The 20,881-nt window shown below is 41.8% G+C and overlaps 1 protein-coding gene and 1 long non-coding RNA gene across 14 annotated transcripts in view; one reads left to right on the forward strand and one right to left on the reverse strand.

Moving 5' to 3' along the window:
* The window catches only part of ARHGAP26 (Rho GTPase activating protein 26), a 465,415-nt gene that overhangs the window by 329,122 nt on the left and 115,412 nt on the right, over positions 1 to 20,881 (forward strand). For all 13 annotated transcript variants that reach the window (XR_009694187.1, XR_009694186.1, XR_009694188.1 and 10 more), the window contains one exon: positions 19,882 to 20,041. Coding sequence is in view for 10 of the 13 variants with exons in the window: in XM_061151615.1 (XP_061007598.1) it covers positions 19,882 to 20,041 (160 nt within the window). In the remaining 3 variants the exon portion in view is untranslated. The remainder of the gene's footprint in view (positions 1 to 19,881; positions 20,042 to 20,881) is intronic.
* Positions 10,910 to 20,260, reverse strand: LOC133062511 (uncharacterized). Its single transcript, XR_009694189.1, has 3 exons — positions 20,079 to 20,260; positions 14,905 to 14,969; positions 10,910 to 13,440 (listed from the first exon to the last, which is right to left on the reverse strand). It is a non-coding gene; the product is annotated as an uncharacterized LOC133062511 (long non-coding RNA).

Consider the following 20,881-nt stretch of genomic DNA (forward strand, 5'->3'; position numbering starts at 1 on the left):
AAATGCCAGGTTGAATGAATCACAAACTGGAATCAAGATTGCTGGGAGAAATATCAGCAACCTTAGATAGGCAGATGACACACTCTCATGACAGAAAGCAAAGAGGAACTGAAGAGTCTCTTGATGAGAGTGAAAGAGGAGAGTAAAAAACCTGGCTTAAAACTCAGCATTCAAAAAACAAAGACCATGACATCCAGTCCCATCACTTCATGGCAAATAAGAGGGGAAAAAGTGGAAACAGTACCAAATTTTATTTTCTTGGGCTCCAAAATCACTGCAGATGGGGACTGCAGCCATGAAATTAAAAGATGCTTTCTCCTTAGAAGGAAAGCTATGACAAACCTAGATGGTATATTAAAAAGCAAAGACATCACTTTGCCAACAAAGGTTCATATAGTCAAAGCTATGGTTTTTTTCGGTAGTCACGTACAGATGTGAGAGTTGAACCATAAAGAAAACTGAATGCCGAAGAATTGATGCTTTTGAACTGTGGTGTTGGAGAAGACTCTTGAAAGTCTTTTGGACAGCAAGAAGATCAAACCAGTCACTCCTTAAGGAAATCAACTCTGAATATTCATTGAAAAGATTGATGCTGAAGCTGAAACTCTAATACTTTGGTCCCCTGATGTGAAAAGCCAACTCTTTGGAAAAGACCCTGATGCTGGGAAAGATTGAGGGAAGGAAGAGAGGGGGCTGACAGGATGAGATGGTTAGATGGCATCACCTACTCAATGAGTGAGTGAGTTTGAGCAAACTCTGGGAGATAGTGAAGGACAGAGAAGCCGGGTGTGCTATAGTCCATGGGGTCGCAAAGAGTTGGACACAACTTAGCAACTGAACAACAACCAAAAGCATAAAGAAAGGACAAAGCCCAGAAGGATAGGCAGCATTGGAAGAATCAATAGAACTTATAGAAATTTAAAAGATCATTAAAAGTAAAAACTCCAAATAAACACCAAATTAAACAAAGCTGAGGAGAGAGTTAATGAACTGAAATATAGATTTTAGAAGACTGCTGTACTGCAGTTCAGAGAGATAATGAAACAAAATAATTGAAGAGACATGGAAGGCAGAATGAGAATATGTCTTTAAGATGTGCTAGAAGGTGAGACTAAAAAGAATAGGAAGAGGTAATGTAACATTTGAAGAGTTTAAGGCTGAGAATTTTCTTAAATTGAGAGATATGAAGCATCAGGTTCAGTAATCACACATCCAGCAGATGAAATAAAACTAAGTCTACACAAATAGATATCTTAGTGAAGCTGCAGAACACTCTAGAAATAAAGAAAGCATCTGTAATGATCTCTTCAATATAAAGAGATCCCACATCTCTTTATATCTTCAATATAAAGAGATCTTAAAAAGAAAAGCCCACACAGCCATGGCCCACATGGTGTTAGAAAGTAGTGAATGAACTTTCTGTCTCTAGCCTTGTGCTTGGCAACATAAGTCCTGGTACAGCACGAGCAAGTTCAGTGATGCTGACTTTCTTCTCCTTGAACTTCTCTGTTGTGAAAGTGCTTTTAGACTGATAACCATTAGGCATGGCATTTTATAGCTGAACATTATTTGTTCTACCTATTATCACCTCTAATTTTAGGCTTAATCACCTCCAGTGGTCTGAGTGTGGAGGGTTAGCATTCTTTCTCCTGTCTTTAGCTATTCCAGGCACCAAACTAGAGTAGTTACTGCTTGGCAGTTGCCTTAGGGACTTCTCTAGCTTTGTGAGCAGGAGAAGAAACCTCAACATCTTTGGTGCGGTCTGGACTTAACTAAGCTTCTCCTTTGCTGCTGCTTTCTGCATGTGGATCAATGCATCTGTCTCCGTTTTCTGGACTTAAATAGAGGTCTGAAGCTTTCCCTCACTTGGGAAGCATCCCTGGGAGGGAGTCACATGCCAGGTCAGCTCCCTCATGGACAGTAACCTCAGAGCTCGGAGAGAATGGGAATGAGTGCTGGTAGGCGGGCTGCCCTTTTAGAGATAAGGACAGTATAGGAGGTCTCTCTACTCACGGTGCAGCTGTCCTTCTTGCTTTCTTGTTATTTTTTCATCCTGCATTCCGTGGTGGGGACCAGTAAGTCCCGTAATGCAGGGTTGTGACTGATACATCACCTTGGATTTCTCTCCAGGGGTCTAGTCCTTAAATGTGTCTTTGGTTGGGCTTCCAGACAGCTCTCACTTCTTCTTTTGGTTTCTGTTAACAAAGGGGGGTTGTTTTCTCAGCACCCTAGGGGACTCTTTCTCATCAGCCGTTACCATTACTGATTTTTCTTCCTCTCTTTTCCTCAGCAAATGTCCAGACAGTGCTTTGGTGTCTGAAGATCTAATGATCTAATGATCTTCAGAGAATGTCTTTCTTTAATTACTTTTCATTCTTTCTTTTTTTTCCTCTACCTAACCCAAACATATATACACTGTTCCTTTGAACAGTTATTTTGTACCTTCCCTCTTTGTGGGAACTGGATTATTAATTTTTTGTTATTGCTGTAATTGAAATGCCCACATTTCAATTTCTGCTGTGAGTACTACTCAAAATTTAACTGGACAAGACAGAGAGAAACAGGAGGTGAGGTGAAACATAAAAGCTTTTTATTTTCATAATGGCTTGGAGCGTGCCCTCCCTGAGAGTGGGGAAAGCAGGTACCATGGCAACAGGTTCTAGTCTCTGGGAGGGCTTCAGTAGCACTGGTAGTACAGGAGTCTGAAGGGTGGGGAACAGAAATCAGGAGCAGCAGTAGCCTTTCCAACAGGAGCTTAAAGTTGCAGAGGCTCACTTCTAGTGATTACTGCCATGTTTCATAATTGAGTGTGTCTGTTATGTATACATGGCCAGGTTGTTCATGAAGCTGGAAGACAGTGGAACTAGGAGACAAGGGCACGGACCTTTAAGCTCCTCTCTGTCCCCCTCTAGCAGGTGCCTGGGTTAGGGCACTGCTGTGCGCCAGATCCTTCCAGACTGTCATCCACTCTCTCCCCCCACCACCTTCCTGCATCTCAGGCCCAGGGCTCCTGCCTGGTGAAGTCCAATCTTCTTGATCAGGAATTACCAGAGTGTGGATCTTTCTGTCAGGGCTTTCTAGAAATGCCACCCAGCTGTTTCAAGAGCTTTACCTTCACCAAAGACCTCTATGTTGAACCTCAAACATGCAAAAACTGTGTGGGTTTTTTTTTTTAAATCTTCCCTAGAATAAGTTCTTATCATAGGATTTTTTTTCTCTCCCGACTCAAAATGCTGACCCTCATAAAATGTGCATAACCATGCTTAGTTCTGCTAGTTGCTGACTTCCTGCTGGACCTTAAACTGAAAGATCTGAAACATCAGATTCAGTAGTCACAGCAAATTCCAAAAGGAGAAATAAAACTAACTCCACACAAACGCACGTCCTAGAGAAGCTTTAGAACTCTCTAGATGGAAAGAAAAATCTAGAAAGAAGAACCTTTGTATGAGCCCAACAGCCAGAGCCCACAGTTAAAAATTTATTTTCAGGACTTTGTGCCCTAGTTACACTCCATGTCGTTTGTATCACCCACCCAGGGTCCATGGAGACAGGCTGTCCCCATACCCAGCTCACAGAATACCAGAGCAGAAAGGCTGGTTTCATACCAGGACTTGCTTCATTATAACGCAGTCTATCCATGTACCCATCAATCCTGCCTCCTCGAGGCTTCTGTTTAAATTTGTTCTCTGCATCCTCCTTCTCCTCATCCCACTTTGCACAGCACCAGATAGTCTTCAGAACCCTTTTCGCCTCTCTTTGTTGCTCTGTCTTTACAACCTCCCCGTGAGGGAGATTAGAGGGCAACGATGGTCCTTTTTTGGCCTCTTTGGCAGCCACATCATTTATATGCCTCCCAAGTGCCCTGGTACCCATTGGCATGGGTGCAATATATTGAAATTAGCAGGGCTGATATTCTGAAGCTTGAGTTCCTTCAAGTCCTTTGACCACCAGCCTGAGAATAGCCCGCAAATATTAAGTGCTTGTCCTGCCAGGTACATTGATGAATAAGGCATACATTGATGAACTGGGCATACACTGAAGAACACTTTCCTCCTATAGACTCAGTTGTTCTCCTGCACCAAATGCCGGGCCAGGGAAATTCTCCCTTGCCTGGCCTCATAGAGAGGAATTTGATGTTAATTTTTTTTCCTTACCCATTAAATTTCATGAACAATAGATGAATTATAATTACAGGAATGCTTTAATAGATGTAGAACTGTGTTTATTTTTAAAAATATAGTAAGGTGCCATCCTTGCCTGGTGTATGTTATTATTTTACCTGAGACTTTTGGTCTGCTCTGTAGAAGACTAATTGTTTTATCTGGACCCTTAGCAAAGTTGTTGAGTCAATAAACAATTTGAAAAAATTCAATACTGTAACTAATCAAAGAAATGCAACTTAAAATGGAATAGGTACAAAATTGTTTACTACTTATTAAAAATTTCAAAATAGTATTGCCTTAGGGTTCAGAGAGCTAAAACATTCTAGGTGGGAGTGTAAATGGATAGAAGTCTCCTAGATGACAGTTTGCTAGTGTATAGTAAAAGTATTTATACGCTTTAATCCAGAAATGCCACTTCTGTGAATTTATTCTAGAGAAAGAAAGATGTGCCACTATTGAAAACAATTGGATTAGCCAATAAAAGAGGATTTCTTAAATAAATTATGGAATATCCATACAGTAGAATACTATAAACCTTAAATATGTATATTAGGACAGTGAATGATATGTGAAAAATTCATAGTAGAGCAATAGCAACAGGTTATAAAATTGTGTACATATAGTATGATTCTGGCTTGTATTAAGATACATGTGTGTATCCATGTATGTGTGTGTGCCTGGGAAAAGCATAGGACATAACATGTAAATCTTTAAAAACTGGGTAAAACTTAGTTATTTCTAATCAGTGGAATTACAAGTGATTTTTATTTTCTTTGTGTTTTGCTGTCTTTTTCATTATACCACAATGGATGCTTTTCACTTATAATACCAAAAAAACCCCCCAAAAAACCCAAAAAAGCAGGCGGAGGGGGGAGTTAAGTCTTAGTTTTCTCCCCCTGGTGATAACACCGAGAGAAAGAATAAAGGATAGCCATTTTTAAATGGTCACTACACGTTAAAGACATCTGATGACATTTACTGATTTGTATTAGGGGAGATAAAAACGTTTTATTTTGTAAATTTCACACCCTGTGTCTGTGCTGAGGGTGGAGGAGTCATCTGTGGGGATGTGCATTTTTAAGGGAGTGTACATCCAGGTAGGAGTGTGTATGCATGCACGTGTTTATGTGCACACACGCGTGTGTGTGTGTGTTTGTGTATATGTAGCCAGATGTCATAACCTCACAGGACCACCATCCTTGCAGGAGGCTCTTAGATCTGCATATCCAGAGATACTGCCTGTGGTGAGCTGACCACTGTGGTTCACACCCCTGACTCCTTGGCCACGAGCTCACTTATTTGATGCCAAAGGTGCCCCTACAGGCATCCTGCCTTCAGTGGGTCAGGCGTCTAAAGAACTTACAGTTGCACTGAGGCTTCAGGAGACAGTCACATCTAGGACTGATGCTCTGACTTCTTAAAGCCCCTTGCTATTTGTTTTTTTTTTTTAAGCACCAATACCAATTCATAGAGAAGACTTGTTTTGGTGAGTTCAAGTGATTTTTTATATATTTTGTTACTTTTATTTAGTGAACTCTCTCCTACCTTCTGTGGAATCCTACCTTCCACAGAGTAGCAGGACACCCTGAACCTTGCTACTTTCCCCTCTCAAGTTTCCCACACACACTTGATCTTTCTAATGGATTACTCTTTTGTTTATTTCCTGCCCCTGTTTAATGATTACTTAGCTTTTTACGTAGCCCAACCACATGCTGGGACCTGTCACCAGGATTTTCTCCTTCTATGTGACTTTCTCCTTCTATGGATTTTCTCCTTCCATATAAATTTCTGGAAGGTGGTCTTCTGTTTGCAAGACTGAGCAGTAGATCTGCTAGTGACATGTTTTCAGGAAGAGCCATTTCCGAACTGGGTTGGGGCCACAGAGGTGGGTGGAGTGGGGTGAGCTGCCAAAGCCGCAGGGCGTTCCCATCATTGTGTGGGAAACCATAGGAGTAGCAAAGATCCCAGGGCTTCCACTTGGGTTAAACAGCTGTTGACAAAGACTTCGGAATTCCTGTGGAAAAGGAGCCAGACTCCTTTAGCATATAACTTTTAAAGAGGTCTCAGGCAGGTTCTGATATTTGTGGTTGAAGATAGTTCTTCTTACTTGCCTGTGTGTTTATACATGTGCTTTGTAGTCTCCTCATCTGTACACTTACAGATGAACAGGCCCAGCTCACACATCTTCCCCTTAGGGAGGCCTTCCCTAGTCTACTTAGATTGGTGCTCCTCACTTTTTTATCACATGCTCCTGTTTCATATCTTCTTGTCACTTTCACAGTCAGATATTCTTACTAATGTACTATGTACTGTCTTTCCAATTGGAATAGAATGCCAGTATGCCAAAAACAGGGATCTTGCCATTCTGGTTCCCTGCTTCAGTGCTTAGAAGGAGTTGTGGGCTCTCCTGGTTGTTGAATCACATGTGGTAGGTGTAAGAGCCTGCAGGAGTCCAGGGGAGTTGGAGCTGAGAGTGAGAGCAGAACCATATGACCTGAGGTTAGATAGATAGGCAGGGTTAAATCACATGGGCCACAGTGAGGGGTTTGGAGTTACCTGAGCACCTGATGTTCATTACGTTGATTCATCTCTGTGGGTTTACACATATCCAGATTGTCTGCTGAAGTCACTTCTTGATGGCATTTCTCCTGGGGCTTGTGCGCCCCTGGGTCCTCAGAGTGTTTCTTTAGCCGGTGCCACATTCTCTTCTCATCTCCACTGCCAGCAGCTTGGCGTTCATTCTTCACCTGCCTTTTCCAACAAGCTGGGCAGAACAGGATGACAAGAGCTAAGGTGTTAGGCTTTGTTGCTTGCACAATTGGAAGCATTCCAGAAGCTTGTCATTAACCACCTTGACTTCCTCATCGAAAAGTACTGGATTTGGGCTTTATGAATGATACTCACCAAGAGCCTGAAGGCTGGGGGATTCGGGCCCAGATCTCAACTGCACTGTTTGAGTCATTTGTGTCTCTTTTCCCAGGCCTTATTTGCTATTCTCTGCCTAATGATATTGTTGGTTTTCACACTTTGAATCTGTAATTCCTATTTGTCAACACTGTACTTTGTTTTAGAATTTGCTTCCAGAGTAGCAGAATTCAGTTTGGCGCTGCCTATGAGGATAAACCAGGTTTTGCCTGGCATGTGTTGAAGTAAGGACTCTTCTGGCATAATTCCCTGATGAATCTATTTTTGTGATTAAGGCAATAAATGTAACAGAAGGATTTGTGTATTCACTTATATTCTAACATGTACCACTATATATAAACACATTTTATATGTATAGATAAATAAGATGAGCTGCTATTTCACTTCAGCTTGGACTACATTGACATTTTAGGAGATAACAGTTTAGGTGTAGCAAGGAGCTAGATGTTGGTGTAGAACTTCAGGAACGAGGAGTTGTATAAAGATGTAATTCACTCAGATTTTTTTTTTCTAATTTTTATGAGTTGTGAAACATATGTTGTTGCATTTTTTTTTAAGAATTGTATTCTTTAGCATAAGAAATGTAAACATATATAAAAATGTTGATTTCTACTCATGTGATTCTTCATGGAGGTTAGAGATCTGGGGTTTCATTTTTCATTGATCTTAATAACTGGTCTCCAGAACTTTTCCAGGGGGTGTCAGCTCTTGTATATGAAGAGGCATGAATTTTTCAGGACACCTTGAAATAATTATTTTCTCTGTTAATTGCCTGTCCACATGTAGTTCATAAGTGCATTGATAGCACATGTAGGTTTATAAATTTCAGTCATTTTGGTATGTTGGCCCAGTGTACCAGTAATCCAGTTTTTTCAGCCTAAGTCTCTCAATTTGTTTCAGGTTCATGGCAAGGAATGTAATTTTCTGTCTGTATCCTTTTTGAGGTGAAAGTACACTCCTTTTCAAAGCTATGCCATTCAGATGGGCTATTTCTTTCATTTAAAAAATCTTCATGAAAAGAAATAGATTACCCAGTGCATAAGTGTGTGTCCATATTCATGTATATGCATACCTGTTTCTCTCTCTCTCTCTCTCTCTCTCTCTCTCTCTCTCTCTCTCCTACTCTCAATTTGTCAGTTACTCTCTCAGTAACATCACCCGTACTCCCAGCAGTGGATTTGAAATCTTGAGTGCACCTCATGAAAGGATTATGGTCAGTTTGTAGATGCAGCAACAAATTTAGCATTTCACAGAAATTGAGAACCCCTGACTGTTCAGTCTTGGAGCCATTGTTCTTATTGGAGCTAAGCCACATGGAAAAGGGCCAATCCCTTAACCTTTGATGTAGTTCCTTTTATCCCTGACTTTTCATCTGTAAAATAGATCTAGTAATACAGATCTGTTATTTTAATTAATTAAAGGTTGTTAAGATGGTTCAGTTCAATGGGCTTTATAAATGTTTACATGCCATGTTTAATATTGGTGCTCTTTGTGGGTGACTATTAGCTAGGTAGCAGGTAACTAGCACCTAGAGGCTGTTTAGGTACTCTAGGTTTCCAGCTTATTGGCTAAACATTCTGATCTTTCATGGACTCGCCTGTGGAGAAGTTGGTAAAAGACTTAGCGTAATGACTAAGGGAAAAATGTGGAATAGCTTCAGAGACCTACCGTGTTAACAGACATAGATACAAAGTACAGTGCTGACACATTTCAGTTACTCAAATAAATATGAAAAGTAGTATATTCTGGTGTTCGCCTGTCTTGAACTCATCCTCTCACAGGGCTTTCTTATGCTAGTTTGCAAAGCTCTTATATCTCATGGAATAGAGGCATTTAAGTCTTAGTAGTTGAGACCTTTCTGAGTCTACAGAGAAGCATAACTGATTATTTTATCCCTCTGATCAGAATTTTCTCCTGGAGTATCACCTCATTGAGTGGGGTGGAGGGGGGATGGCGAGGGGAAGCTATAGTGGCCTGCAAAGTCCTCCAGGATTTCCTGCCCCCAAGTCCGTGACCTGACTTCTCCTGATACCTTCTTCTTTGCTGGCTGTGCATCAGGGACACTGGCTTTCACTGGTGCTGCCAGCTGCCTGCATCTGCTGTTTCCTTGGAGGACTCTTCCCAAAGACCCACGTGGCTTGCTTCCTTCTTCCTTCAGGCTGCTAGCACATGCCTCCCTCCCAGTGGCTCCTTCCCTCACCACCATGCCTCAAACTGCAGACAGCCCCCCGGTGCTCTCTTTCCACTGTAGATTTTATTTGGTTATTGTCTGTTTGACCACAAAAGAATAGAAGCTTTTCAAGCAGGGAATTTGTGGGTAGGATCATCCATCTTGTGTGGGTAGGATCATCCATCTTGTTCATGGCCTTATCCCTAGCACTTAAAGCAGTCCCTTGTGCATGATAGGCAGTAGAAGGTCCTAAGGCAGTTTCTCTAGGGCCTGCCTTTTTTTGCACAGTGCTCGCCTAAAGGTGGCAGGTGAACCACTGAAGGAAACATCACCACCAGCAGAAACTGATCTGTTCACAGTGCTTGGTGGCATCGGGTTGGCACACACAGGAGCATCTAATATGCCTCCTCTGTTCTCCAGCATCTCTCTCCAGACTGGAGAACATAAGCCTCAAAATAAGTCAATCAGTGGTAATGTGAAAGGACTTTAAAAACTGTAGAATGCTTTGAAAATGATAATAACACTGAACTTGAGAATGGATTATTATATAATTTGAAATAGTTAAGTAATTTTCCAGGAAGCAGGGTTCCCTGGGCCAGCTTCTCTGCAGGTCTTTCTGTATGTCAGTACTATGCTTCCTCATCTGGGCCTGTGGACTGGGTCCAAGAATACAGCTGCAGGCCAGAGCCTGATCTAGCCAGGGCCAGAGAGGGGAAGTTCATCCATTAACCCCTAGACTGAAGGGATGTGCCTTCCATCTGCACAAAACTATTCGGGTACCAAGTAGCTGAGACCATGCAAGGCAAGTAGAATGCAGGTTAGCCTGTTGTTAGTGTCTGAATGACAGTGACTAATTAGGAAAACTAGACAGCTTAGCAGCAAAAGTATAATTCTTGTTGTTAATGAAACTTGGCCTATTCTGGAGGGGGCCAGTAATTCCCATGACCCAGATTAGTTTCCTCCCAGAAGAAAAGCCTAGGGATTTTATACTGTTGGTAGGCAGAGATGAACCTAATATTCTTGTTTGCTTTCAAAACATCCTTTTTAAAATAATCTGGTTCTCCATTTACCCATGTTCTTTTTAAGGCTAGGCTATGTAGAAGAGAGGCAAGTGAGATAAAAATGACAGATCATATACTGTATATATTATATCTCACACACACATACACACCCGCATTGCATTGTACCAGAGAGCATTTAGTAGCAGTAGCTCTGGACTGCAGACTGCCTGGCATCAAATTCCCGCCTTACGATTTATTCAATATGTGGTGGTGGTGTTTAGTCGCTGAGACGGGTCCTACTCTTTGTGACTCAATGGACTGTAACCCACCAGGCTTCTCTGTCCATGGGGTTTCCCAGGCAAGAATACTGGAGTGGGTTGCCATTTCCTTCTCCAGGGGATCTTCCTGACCTGGGGATCAAACTTATGTCTCCTGCCCTGGAAGGCGGGTTCTTTACCACTGAGCCACCAGTGTGTGGTAGGCCCCAGTATGTGACCCTGGACAAATTTCTGGATTTTCTGAGCCTTAGCTTCTTCATGTGGGGGGCAGTAATGGAACTCACCTCATAGGGTTATTGTAAAGATAAAATAAGTTAATCAATGGAATGCTTAATACTTGTCTCACAGTAAGTGCTTGGTCAGTGTCAGTAGCTGTTATTGTTGATGATGATCTTAATAATCTAAGGCAGGTAGGACATAATGAAATTGCAGAAAGGGATAAGAAAAGGCAAAGTGAGATTTTTTCCCCCCACAGGAGACACTGTCCTAGAAGGTTTAAGTGTATTGAAAAGAGCCTGATATAACATTGTGAACTTATGCTGTATTTTATAGTGCATATTAGAGCAGTCATGTAATAATGGTACTTATACCCTACCAGTATTTCATGGCCTTGATACCTTTTGGATTAGCACTGTGGCCAAGGAGAGCCGCCTGGTTTGTTACATGCTGTCAATGTTGCAGTAAGATGCTCTGGCCACTCCCCTGACTGCTGTCCCCCCTTGACAAAGGTAGCAATACATTAGTAGATTACATGACAGTTTAAGCCAGACATTTAGGGAGTTGGTGATGGACAGGGAGGCCTGGCGTGCTGAGGTTCATGGGGTTGCAAAGAGTCGGACGTGACTGAGCGACCGAATTGAATTGAATTAGTGCAACTGAGCCTTGATAACCTCAAAGGAAGGTGACCTCCTAAAGCATGCATGTGTTCTTTTTTCCCCCAACACCTAATACAAGCAAACTCTGTGCCAAGCCCTGGTAATGGGGCAATAAGGGAGGATAATGCCATCCCAGTTTTCTTGGAACTTCTAGTAAGTGGAGGAGACAGACAATGATAATTCCATGAATAATGGCATAATTCACTAAGTGCTAGGAAGGAGAATTGCAGAATTAAGAGTTGTAATGAGGTATCTGACCTGGCTTGGGGTATCCAGGAGAGACTTCTTTGGGAAAAGAGAGTGATGAGTTAGGAGAGAGCCAGATCAAGAGGGACTGCAGAGCTTCCCTGGTCAGGGGATAGGCATTAGAAAGGAAGGCACCCAGACCTAACTAGAGTTTTAGCCCAGAGATCCATGAGCTAAGGGAGAGACAATGGAGGAAGGTCTAGATCAGGCACGAACTTGGAGGCCAAGGGTTTTCAACTTGAAATTTAAAACAGTAATCTTTGGTGGATTTTAAATAGGTAGTGGAATTGGATTGGAGGAGACCAGAGTAGAAATAGAGTTGGTTGCACACTCAGATTTTGGAATAGTCTCCACTTTAGACTGCAAGCTGTATCCCAAAGGTACTGTGACTTTTTGAGATTCACCCGAATCCCTTTTCCTTTTCTCTAAAGAATTTTCAGCACCAAATGGGCCTCTGTAACTGGGCATTAAAGTTGACGTGTGTGAAAAGTGACAGTGAAATTCACTCAGTTGTGTCCAATTCTTTGCGACCCCATAGACTATACAGTCCATGGAATTCTCTAGGCCAGAATACTGGAGTGGCTAGCCTTTCCCTTCTCCAGCAGATCTTCCTGACCCAGGAATCGAACCAGGGTCTCCTGCATTGCAGGCGGATTCTTTACCAACTGAGCTATCCAAGCCCTGATGTGTATCATATTGGTCAATACTTACCATCTTAGCAGTGATGCTTACCCATCTGAAATATAGTTTATACATTTCACTGAAAGTAGAGAAGACATTGCTGTTATTCACAGAACTTTGAGGCCCTTGGATGAAAGCAGAGCAGCCTGCAGGGATGCACGTATGGCCATAATTGTCTTGGGGATGGGGAGGGGCTGCTCTGGAAACCATCCATTTAGCCATTCCTTCTTTTTTCCTTTTAATTCATTCTTCTCTCTCAAAGTGTTCACGCCTTTGATCTGACTCTGCCAGCCAACTACAAATGGATTGCTATCATATATGAGGGGCATTTTGCCACTTTCATGTTTTTGTCAAGCATGAAGTCATTTTCACTGCAAGAAGGGAGTAGAAATGGCGTTTAGTCCAATAGCACTGTCATAGGCTCTTCTCCTTTTTCTTCCTCTCTCTTGCTTTCCCCCCCCCTTCTTCCAGTTTAGTAATTTGGGTGGTGAATTGAGGGAGAAGCTTTTATTTATTTTTTTTCTCTATTGTAACCATTGCTTTTTCTCTCACATGCTCAAGCCTCAAGATGTTCATTTGTGGTTGGATTTTCTGAGTGGGTTAAAGAAGAGTGTCTTTTAGCCTAGCTGAACTGACCCTTACTTGTGTGGGAGCAGCAGAGTGCTGAAGTGAAGATTATGGGCTCTGCAGCCACCTTGAGTTCCTTTCCTGGCTCTGTCCTTTGTTAGAGTGTGACCTCAAGCAAATTACTTAACTTTTCAGTGCTTCAGTTTCCTCATCTGTAAAATGACAGTGATAGCCTTACCTGCTTGTCTCAGGGCTTTCTCTCAAAGATTACGCTGTAAAAAGTATCCATCATAAACCGTTTCAAAGTTTCGAATCTGACTTCTCACTGGATAGCCATTCCCAGAAAGATGTTAAATATGGTTGGTGAACATGACCCCAGTCAGTACACGGAAAAATTTATTTTAAACTCTCATTCTGGTGCCAGCCATCGGTACAGTCCAACAAAGATGTATTTATGGCTCTGATGGGTTTCCTTGGTAGAGGCCTCCTGAGCACCATCCAGACTGGTCCCGCCTCACTGAGTTCAGGTGGTATCTAGGCAGCACACACAGTCCGACTTAGTAGAAAACTCGTGGCCAGTGGTGATGGGGATTCCCCTCACCATTTCCCCACTCTGTACTAAAGATGAATTTGAAGCTGGTGAAAGGAACCACATTAACAACCCTTGAAACTTAACTTGCCTTGGGTAACCACAAAAAATGTATAGTTCTAGCAACTTCATTTCTAGCTAATCCTTCTTGGCACCGGGGCTTGGAGCTTCTCTAACCCTGAGAGGATGGTAGAGAAATAAGTGATATTCATTGCAGCTTGGGTGCCCACTCACACAATGACTTTCTTAATTGGTAACCTGAGGCCTTCCCAGTCCCTGCCTGTGTGCTGCAGGGGACTCACTCCAAGATCCAGATCCATCTCATAGTCCTGAGACACTCATGAGAAGGGAAGCTACACGTGCACCCCAATGTTCATCGCAGCACTGTTTATAATAGCCAGGACATGGAAGCAACCTAGATGCCCATCAGCAGACGAATGGATAAGGAAGCTGTGGTACATATACACCATGGAATATTACTCAGCCGTTGAAAAGAATTCATTTGAATCAGTTCTAATGAGATGGATGAAACTGGAGCCCATTATACAGAGTGAAGTAAGCCAGAAAGATAAAGACCATTACAGTATACTAACACATATATATGGAATTTAGAAAGATGGTAACGATAACCCTATATGCAAAACAGAAAAAGAGACACAGATGTACAGAACAGACTTTTGAACTCTGTGGGAGAAGGTGAGGGTGGGATCTTTCGAAAGAACAGCATGTATATTATCTATGGTGAAACAGATCACCAGCCCAGGTGGGATGCATGAGACAAGTGCTCGGGCCTGGTGCACTGGGAAGACCAGAGGAATCAGGTGGAGAGGGAGGTGGGAGGGGGGATAGGGATGGGGAATACGTGTAACTCTATGGCTGATTCATATCAATGAATGACAAAACCCACTGAAATGTTGTGAAGTAATTAGCCTCCAACTAATAAAAAAAAAAAAAGAAAGAAAGAAATGTTCCCATGGATTGATTGTGAACATAATCACTTAGAGGAGAGAGTTCTGTGTGGCCTTCTGTCAGAGGGGTATCTAGAGCTGGCCTTGCAGACAGGTGAGCTTTGGATGGTTAGGGGAGGAATTGTCAGGCAGGCCTAACCCTTGGAAGCAAATGAGTGTGGTGAGTTTTGCTATAGTTTCCAATGAGGCTCTCAACCTATCATACCCAGAGTTGCTTGTAGGGAAATAATAGAAATTAAGTAACAGTCTATTTTGAATTTATCTGTAGATTTGAAGTATATCATAGTTTTTTTTTTTGAGTAGAAATGAAAAGAAAAAAGAATAACCAGAAGAAAAAATTAGCCCTTGAAATACAGGTGGAAGAGACAGGTTCCTTGCCCCAGGTAAAAGCAGGCCACTAGAGATTCCTGAATGTGACACCAGGTGACACCACCAACTTACAGTGTGACTTTAAATTGGCACTTGCTGCTGCTTCCACATTGTCACCTCCACTGTCTTGATGGCCCCTGTGGACAATACCAGCTGTTATTTATTAAGCCATTATTTCAACCCAAGAGATCAACTCACCTAGTTTTTCTTTATCGGCCTTAAACAAAGAGTTGGGCATGACTTAATGACTGAACAACAGCAAATTTTATGAAGTAGATATTGTTGCTCATGTCTTACAGGTGAAGAAAGGGATTTAGAGAAGCCCAGTGACCTGCCTACTCTCATCCTGCTGGGAATCTCTGTCTGACTCCAACCCCTGTACTATACTGTCTCCTTTGGCCTTTATTTCTCTGTATTTATAAATTGGACATAATATTTGTACTCTTTACCTGTAGAAGGAAGCTTTTCAAACTGTAAGTCATGACACGTTAGTGAATTGTGAAATTAATTTAGTAGATATAAAAATGAATAGAATCAAAACTAGCAGGATTTATCACACTATTTCTGAAACTTGTGTTTCTGATATGCACGTGGGTATGTGTATGTACCTCTCTCTGTGTATATATCCGTATGTATGTGCTAGTGAAATGTTACATGGAAAAATCTATTTCCTACCATGGGTCCTTGTCAGAAGGTTTGAGAGCTACTATTCTAGACATATTATATGAAGTTCAAGCAAACATAAAAACGTGTTGCAGAGCTCCTTGTAAACTCTAAAGCACCTTACAAGTCTAAGTTATCATTTCTTAACACTGGAAGCTGAAGCAAACAAATAAAGCGTGGCAGATAGTGTTGCTGTGCTGTAACCTCCACCCATCTGGTCCATCGCAGATAGTGCTACTCTGTCAACATATTGTGTCCTGTGGAGCCAGGTTGCAGCTTTGATACTCTGTGACACAGCACTGCAAGCCTCAAGATGGAACCTGTTTGCAAACCTAGCAGCAGGCTTAGGTATTGTTGGTACATCAGGACCAGTCTGTAGTTATAAAGTACCACTCAGCACTTCCAGAGCTCCGACTCTCATTTAAACGCTAGAAAAACAGATGTGATCCTTAAAACAGCATGGGCGTCTCTGCATTTCTGGCCCCAAAAGAATTGGCTCCTTTTTCTCTCCTACTAATACTCCCCCATCACCATCTTCATCTGGAAGTAATCTTCTGCCTCTCAAAGGATGTCAGACCAATCCAGAGCCCTCATCCATTTTCCCTGGAAGCAAAGGTAGCAAGAGGCCCCTTTGCCATGGCCATGTTCCTTGGAACGTGCTCTTCCCTCATTAACCATAATTCCTGAGGGAACTACAGAGAACATGGGGTGTTGACCCCCACCAACTGCCCTGAAATCATGTCCCTCAGGAGATGCCCTGTTTTCAGCTATTGTGGCAAACTCTTATGGGTCACAAAAGGAAGCAGGCCTTTCCTAGGTTAAAATCACACGTGGAACTGTTTCTCTGCTGCCTGCAAAGGAAGTCTGTAGAACTGGCAGTAATGTAAGAAGGCTCACAAAGGAGTCCCTGTGGACCTAGGCAAGACCTATCAAAGACTTCCTTGGTGGAATGTGCAGTCATGCAAAAGAGACTTTTGTGTGTGGATTTAAAGTCAAGACTCAACATGACATTCTGGGCTGTGAGGAAGAGCTCAAGCACCTCAGTTACCAGCCCAGAAAGCAAGTTCTCCATGTTTTATAGACCTCACTAATGAATGAGTCCCGTGGCCTCAACTGGACCAGGCTCCCCAGCACTCTGCCAGCCCACCTCCCACACACAGGTAAATGCATCAAGCTGTAATGGATGGCTGGTGCCAGCAGAGGCTGAGGTCTGTGCCTTTCTTTCTGGGATACAGAGTGATCTCCAGCCATTAATAATTCATTCTTGAGTAATGAACATAGCTATACCAAGTTGTGAGCAGTAATAACCAAGTGATAGATCAATTTGTTGCTTCAGTGTACCAGAAGATAAGGGTAGTTAGTTGTAAAAGGTGCAGCCTTTTCCCCCAAAAGTTTATAATTTAGATCAGTGTGTTGTAAGTTCTAAAATAAAATGGATCATTAAAAAGGAAATGAATGATGTTAGGTAGCCTCAAGCTTATTTATATTAACAAATGCTTATTCAGTTACCGTACCTTTTTTCCAAATGCCTTTGGGTCACTGGGCTCTGCTAACCAGAGTAATTATTGCTCATTAATTAAATCTAAAGAGTGGAACACAGTTCCACACTTTGAAAAGTTGAGATGCATTCCCCCAAAATCATCAGTAATAATTTGAGGTTTTCCAAGTAAGTAGCTGAGTTGTGAATAACTGTTTAATGTCTACTCAGAAGCTCCCATCATCTTTTAACACCACAGTGAACATTTGTTGTGTTTCTCCTGAGCCAGGCACTGCTCTCAGCACTGGTGTTACCAACTGAAATAAAAACAGTCTCTATCCTAAGGCAACAGTTGAGACACTAATAACTTGTAATAAATCCAGGGCCAACACGCCTGCCTTCATCGAGCCGTGGAGGGTTGAGAAGAGACTAGTCAGAGACTTCAGAAAGAAAGGGCGCAATTGGAACTGTGCCTTGCAGATCAGCAGTTTGCCAAGCAAAGGAAGGAAGGGTGAGAGGACATTCTAGGGCGAGGATTGACAAAGGCAGATAGGTATAAAAGTAGACAGAACATGGGTAGTGAATGATTAATAGAATCATCATCACTGCACTTCCCACATTATATCCATTTAATCTTCATAGCAACCTCATGAAGTAGATTAGAAATGAAACTCACCCTATTTTTAAAAGATGAGGAACCCAAAGCTTAAACATTAAGTCCCTTTTCCAGGGACCAGATCTGGGAGGAGGCAGAAGGCTTAGAAGTGAGTTGGAAAAATCTGTGCTAGGTCATAGGAGTTTGACATTAGAAACAATGGAGCCCATCAATGGTTTACAGTCACCATTATCAGAACATTCCAACCGTGGAAGCATTCCTGAACATACACTGTGTCATACACATATACTGTGTCACTGTGTTCTCTCCCAGCGACCAGATGAGGTGTGAAGCCATTGTAGTTTTCAACAGAGGACTGACTTGAGCGATGCTGAATTGGCAGACAGAAGCTGGTGGGGGCAGGCAGGACGCAGCTGAACCCAGAGAGTCTAGTCTGAGAGCCCTGTTAAGACGCAGTTGCTTTAGTCAGATGCCGTGTTAAAAAGCGTGATGGTGAAAGTGATCATTATCCAAACCCTATATTTTTATATTGGTCTACAATTTAAAAGTGCTTTCATACATAAATAGCTTGTTGATTCATATACACAAGGGACTTTTGTGACAAGAGGGTAAGTCTACTGACTTGGCTCATTTGGCAGGGGAAATTTAAGAGCATGGAATTCACTTCCTGCACAAAGGAACTGATGTTGAAAGTAGTGGTGTTACAAGCAACTTGTAAATATGCAGACATGGTGATTCTGAGACCCAGAACCAAATCTTTTCCCCTTTGCTAGGTAAAACCTTGACCATCTGCTTTAACACTTTCAGACTAGAAACCTGATACAGTTCTAGGTAGAATGGAAAACTATAAGTAATATCAGGAAATTCAGCTAGATCTCAGGAAATGAAAATAGTCTTATGTGGACCAGAAACAGGACAAGGCATCATCAGTGGCAGAATCTCCTTGCTACAGGTGTTACTTAGCAATAAAAAAGCAAATTCCCTTCTTGATTGGGCTGTTCAGGTTTCACAGATGTAACCATCTCTCTCAGAGGAGGAGTTTTTTTTTATGAAATTAGACTTTTAGCCCTAGAAAATGAAAGAAAAATACGTTTCTGGTGATAAAATCAGTTAATATAGTGTTCAGTAAAGGCTCAGTTTCAAAACCAGCACTTAAAGCAGTCAAATCTCTTTTTCCGCCTACGAAATAGAAGTATCCAAGAGAAACAGTGCAAACATTTATAGAATTGTATGGGGGAAAAAAAATTTAAAAAAACCTCTGTGTAAATAGTACTAAATGCTAGGGAGGTATGTCTGTGCAAACTGCCACCTCTGCCCAATTTCTCTCTAGTTTCTAGTAATGAATAGTTTCCTTCTTCCAACAGGTGATTTAGGGAAGCCCCTAATATTTTCTTAACAATATTGAATGGTCTTAACTTTTAACTTAATTTGTTGTCAATAGATAACTTTGTATATTTTTATACATGGGGCTAGCAAATGAACAATGAAGTTTTATGACTAGGTCATGGTGACCTGGGTGTGGATTTCAGATACATGTTTTGGTTAATTGATTATACAAAAATATGCATATGTGTTTAGAAGCTTACTCAGAGCTGTTACTCCTGGCCCTGTGTGCTTCTTGGATTTTGAGTATAAGTGATAATATAAACAGCTATATACGTGGATGTAAGTAGTGTGTTTTTATTTCTGTTCATGCCATGTGTTTGACTTAATACAAGCCACATGCTGATGTGATGGGACTTAAATACTTTGAGCCTAAAGTGCTGAATTTCCTGACTGAGATCTACTCATTTAAAAAATTAGATCTATTTTGAGCCTGTGTTTGCAAATGTATTAAAGCCGTCAGGAGTTTTTATATTTGCACTAGAGAAAATGCTAATGATCACAGTGGTTTAAGCAGCAGCCAAGGATAAAAGTTGTAACTAAGAGGGATTACCAGTTAACCTGGGTTTGCAGAACAAGGATTCAAATGTGCAAAGGTTCACATTTTGGAAGGCAAGCCATTTTGGTTGGTTGGTTGGTTATTGGTTTTTTTTTTTTTAGGCAAAATGGGAATTGTAAAGAGTGTCATATCATGAAATAGCAAAATAGCCTAACACTGGAGATTTCTGAAACTTTGGTAGATGAAACTGTGAGTAAAAAAGTCTCTCTTTGGACTCCAGCAGCATCTGAACATGCCCGTAGGTCTGGCTCCTACCAGATCAGGTGTCTGAAGATGAGACGGGTATAGGAAGTCACTTGTCTGTCATTTACTATTTCTCTCATTTGTGCCATTTCTTTTGCTTCCTCTCAGTGTTGCTAACAACCACAAGCAGAATTTGATGACAGTGGCAAACCTCGGCGTGGTATTTGGACCCACCCTGCTGCGTCCTCAGGAAGAAACTGTGGCAGCCATAATGGATATCAAGTTTCAGAACATAGTCATTGAGATCCTAATAGAAAATCATGAAAAGGTAATATATTGTTCATCATTGCAAGTGGAGAATTTACCTGGGGAGAGCTGAGTTAGAACTGGTCTACGGGGTTGACTCAGGTCTGCGCTGCTGGTGGCTCTTACACTGTGGTGACAATGACGAAGTTGCTGATGGTGGTGGTGATGGCGGTGGTGATAGTCATCCTGGGATGGCAGCGGTGACAACGGTGGTGCCTGTGGTGGTGGCAGTGGGCAACGTAATGAGCATTTCTTTTGTAATAGGAACTGTGCTAAGCACTTTATATATGTTGTCCTTTTAACCTCACAACTATCTGGTGAAGGAGGTACTACTTGGAGCCTCATTTTGAAAATGCCTTTTATCCAGTTTTTTACTTTTTTTTGCTATGAATTTTTGAGTTTTTAAATATTAGGGATAGTAAACAATTTTCATGTGCATTGCAAATATTTTTCCTAACATAGTTTCCTTATAATTTTACAAATGCTGTATTGTTTTACACTGTGTATGTGGCTGGGTGCATGCTCAGTTTTTTTCCTTTAGGGCACTGAAGTTTCTAGTCTGTATTAAGAGGGTTGCCCTCACCCCTGCATAGTGATGTATGTCAACAGAGCTGCCCTTAAAAGCTGGGCTAAGGGGACAGAAAGCTGCATGCACCCCTTGGTCCCACCTCAGTTTCTGGTAGCAAATCCCTATGAATCTTCTCAGCATCCACAAGAGCCCCTAGGGCACCATTTGACAGTCCAAGGTGCTGAGATATAATGAAATCCTAAATAAAACCTTTACTTAGAATGGTGAATTAATTGTGCTAGATTACCTGCCAGATGAATCTAGCACCTGACCAGTAACCACCTGCACTGACAG

Source organism: Dama dama, chromosome 9 (assembly GCF_033118175.1).
Source record: "Dama dama isolate Ldn47 chromosome 9, ASM3311817v1, whole genome shotgun sequence".
NCBI lineage: Eukaryota > Metazoa > Chordata > Mammalia > Artiodactyla > Cervidae > Dama > Dama dama.